The 3,672-nt window shown below is 37.6% G+C and overlaps 1 protein-coding gene across 5 annotated transcripts in view; it reads right to left on the bottom strand.

The window, feature by feature from the left end:
* Positions 1 to 9: 9 nt before the first annotated feature.
* Positions 10 to 3,672, bottom strand: part of LOC106878488 (serine-rich adhesin for platelets) — a 45,744-nt gene continuing 42,081 nt past the window's right edge. For all 5 annotated transcript variants that reach the window (XM_052973888.1, XM_052973886.1, XM_052973887.1 and 2 more), the window contains 2 exons: positions 3,183 to 3,284; positions 10 to 1,102 (listed from right to left, as the gene is read on the bottom strand). In XM_052973888.1, the coding sequence (XP_052829848.1) occupies positions 769 to 1,102; positions 3,183 to 3,284 (436 nt within the window). In that variant the 3' untranslated portion in view covers positions 10 to 768. The remainder of the gene's footprint in view (positions 1,103 to 3,182; positions 3,285 to 3,672) is intronic.

Genomic DNA, 3,672 nt, shown 5'->3' with positions numbered 1-3,672 from the left:
TATACAGTTTTTACCCAGTATGCCATAGTATTCATTTCACCTACCTCCTGCTACAAATTGAAGGGGTGAGGGCAGCGACAATAATTCAGTAGTTGTAACACCTCCTGCAGCACATTCTGAAACCAGAGCAGGCGTAATGCTGCAAAACTGAAAGAACTGTAGGGCAACTAATATGGCAATAACACTTGTACTGTCACAGCCATCTCAGCTCCAGAAGTATGACAGACATTTCACTCTGCTAAGCAGCAACAGCAGCAGCAGCAGCAGCTGTTTCATAGAGACAGAGTATGGGGGTGAGGGGTTTTTCTTTTTCTTTTTCTGTGTTTATTTTAAATAGTTATGGTGGATTTTTTTTTAATAGTTTGTTATGAGGAGGGAGGGGAGAAGGAAGCTTTATTTTTATTTATCTATTTTTGTTTTAGGCTGAGATGGAAGAATGAACAGGACTACAACACAAAACACTGCTAATGCTAAATACTACAACTAGAACATAAATAACATCATGAAGATGTTGCTGATGATGATGATGATAATGACAATGACAACAATGGGACGTGGTAATGGTGGTGGTGGTGGTGGTGGTGGTGGTGGTGGCTTAGTAAGATATTGTTTGTTGGGTATTTTCATGGTTGTCAGCAGCAACAGAGTGATGGCAACTGGTAGCCCAACACGCATGCACAGGGTAGTTGTAGTTTACTCCAGTGCAAGGCAGGTGATCGGACAAGAGAGAGGTGGGCCTATTAGCCCAGTACCAGAGTTGCGACACTACTACGAACGCTTCATTGGAGATCTGTGGTAGAACAATAAATAGGGTGTCCCTGTCAGCAGGCCCTCAGAAGAGAGCCGCTCAAGGAAGTCTTCCTCGGTGAACACACGCACCGAGCTGTCATCACATTCCAGCCAGAAGATATCGCCATCCGAGTGTGAGTCTGAGTATGATGACCGGCAGCTTGCAGCACTGTTCACTGGCATCGAATCTCGCTGTCCACCGTTCGGTGGGAAGTGCCAGGTTAGTGAGCCAGCAAAGGTTTTCACATAGGCAACATAGTGTCCCGAGGATATGGTGTAACCAGCATGAGTGATCATTCCAAACAAACTATACCTGGATACATGAAAACAGATAGTAAACATTGTTATTTACTTAAAAAATTATCACAAACATATCACAACAAAATTCATCATCACCATCATCAACATTTAACACCAGTTTTTCATGCTGGCAAGGATTGGATGGCTTGACATTTAGCAAGAACATGGGCCACACCAGCTTTCACAATCTGTTTTGACTTGGTTTCTATAGCTGGATGCCCTTCCTAATGCCAACTACTTTACAAAATGTACTGGGTGCCTTTTACATGGCACCATCACCAGTGCTTTTTATGTGGCACCCATCATGATGAATCTTTTAGATAGGGAGTGTTCCATCTCTCCCACCCCATCAAGATTTCATTGCTGAAGGATATAAATAGTTTGCATGAGAAGTTTGAAAGGTCCATTTCAGACAAGCTGTGTCTGAATTAATTAACTACTAACCAAGTTAAGAGACATGACTTTTCCTAATTTGTTTATCTCCAGATTAGCACTGGTTAAGCAGACCTATTACTTAAGGCAATTCAGTCATGACCTCCCCATCTTCTTAGTGAAACATACTGTATTTAAAACTACATTTTTCTATGTATCTGTCCATTTTCTTCAAGTCAGTCGAGTGTGTGAATGCTATTTCTAGCAGACCAAGCAATGATGTAGAAGCACAGCTGAAGACACTTGATAACCAGATGAGAGGAAAAAAATTCCACTTGAAGTATTTCAATTACTAAAGAAACACATTAAGAATGAAATACAGCTCCTAACATTCAGTCTTAAGATGACAAAGTATTAGTTGTCATTTATAGTTTCAATAGTTTTTAATGCTTTAATTTTTTTCCTGTTTATATTAAATCAAGGTTTTCATATTTCTCTGTTCTTTTCTGTTTATCAATACAACAATTCAGTTACTCAGTGTTTGATCAATTGTAATCATGTCACATTGAGAGATCATTCTCACTTTGTTATGTCCCTTGGGTTGGATTATTCTATTTTTACCTATAATACCTGTCTCTCTAATCCTAGCTCTTTGGAAGTTATAAAGGAAATTGTCGCTGTTCTTTAGCCCCATGTTAGCCCTGATCAAGTAGGCCTCTGATAAAAAAACCTGCTTTTATTCAGACCAATACAGCCAGGACTATATTATCTAATGAAACCTCATTTTTGAAGATAGTAGGATGATTCAAGGGGAATTTAACAGCTATTTCTAGCACATAGAAGCTCTCTCGTTGACTGCTGTCTACAAGTAGTTGGTGTCTCTGTGCTTATAAATTAAATAGAAATATTTTTTAAACCACAAGAGTGTTTTACAAGCCAATGCTTAGCTGTCATATCATGGTGTGCCACCCATCCCTACTAACCTTGTAGAAAAAAAACTAATGTATCATAGGTAGCATTCTCAGATGACCTGGTGCCTATTTCAGTCAGTTATGTGAAGTGTAAAGCACAGTAAATTGAAGTGTAATGCCCAGAAACACAAAGAATTAACAATCAATATGAACTTGAAACTGAATTGGCAATCTATGATCCTATCAACTTGGCCATTTTTGGTGTCATGTAAAAAGCATCCAGTCCACATTGTAAAGTGGTTGGCATTAGGAAGGGCATCCAGCCTTAAAAACCTTGCCAAAACTGCCCACGCTAGTGCTGGTGCCAAATAAGAAGTACCTATTCCAATCAGTAATGTTTTGCATTAGCCATAAAAGCCCTGCCAAAACAGACAGTGAAATCTGGTGCAGTCTTCTGACTTTCCAGTTCCTGTCAAACTATCCAAACCAAGTCAGCAAGGAAAACGGGCGTTAAATGATGATGATGATGATATTGATGATGGTGAAACACTAACAGGAACTACGAGATTTAACATTGTACAATGTGATAATTTTTTTAAAAACAAAAAAAAAATTTTTAAACATCTTATTTTTCAATGCAAAAGTTACTTTTTATAGAAAAATATATTTTCCTAAGAAGAAAAATCAACTGTTTTCTAAATAATGTTTTTGTAAGGAAAAAGGTCTTTTTCTATATAAAACATGTGCAGGTCAAATATAATAATCAAAGAACTTGTGTAATTTTGAATGAAAGGAGAAAAAATAACTTACCGATGATCCTGACGATAGCAATCTTTGGGGCATTTATAAAGAAGGCATGGCAAGGAAAGGGGAATATCCACATGATCATTGATTTTACACATTAGTCCAATTCTGAGAGAAACAAAAAAACAATGAAGAACTTTTTGTTCGGACCAAATACAAATTTTAATATATATTAGGGAAAGGGAGAAACAGGTAAAATGAATTGAATCAACTTCTAATATTGCTGGTAGTTATTTTTTTTTTTTTTTTTCAAAATAGTATCACTAGATAAGAGCTTAACCCAAAATCCTAATTCTAGCAGTCTTTTATTTTACACTGATGATGATGCAGTATGAATCGCAATTGTTTAGACAGAGAAGTGGTCAAGTCATTAGAGATTCGGATGGATTGCCTTGCAATATTCATTCTAGCTCTGTGCTCTGAGTTCAAATACACGCCTCCAGGAATCAAACTCACAACCCTATGATCACAAACCAAATACCCTAACTACTAAACC

This window comes from Octopus bimaculoides, chromosome 17 (assembly GCF_001194135.2).
Source record: "Octopus bimaculoides isolate UCB-OBI-ISO-001 chromosome 17, ASM119413v2, whole genome shotgun sequence".
Classification (NCBI taxonomy): domain Eukaryota; kingdom Metazoa; phylum Mollusca; class Cephalopoda; order Octopoda; family Octopodidae; genus Octopus; species Octopus bimaculoides.
This window is presented reverse-complemented; position numbering and strand designations above follow the sequence as displayed.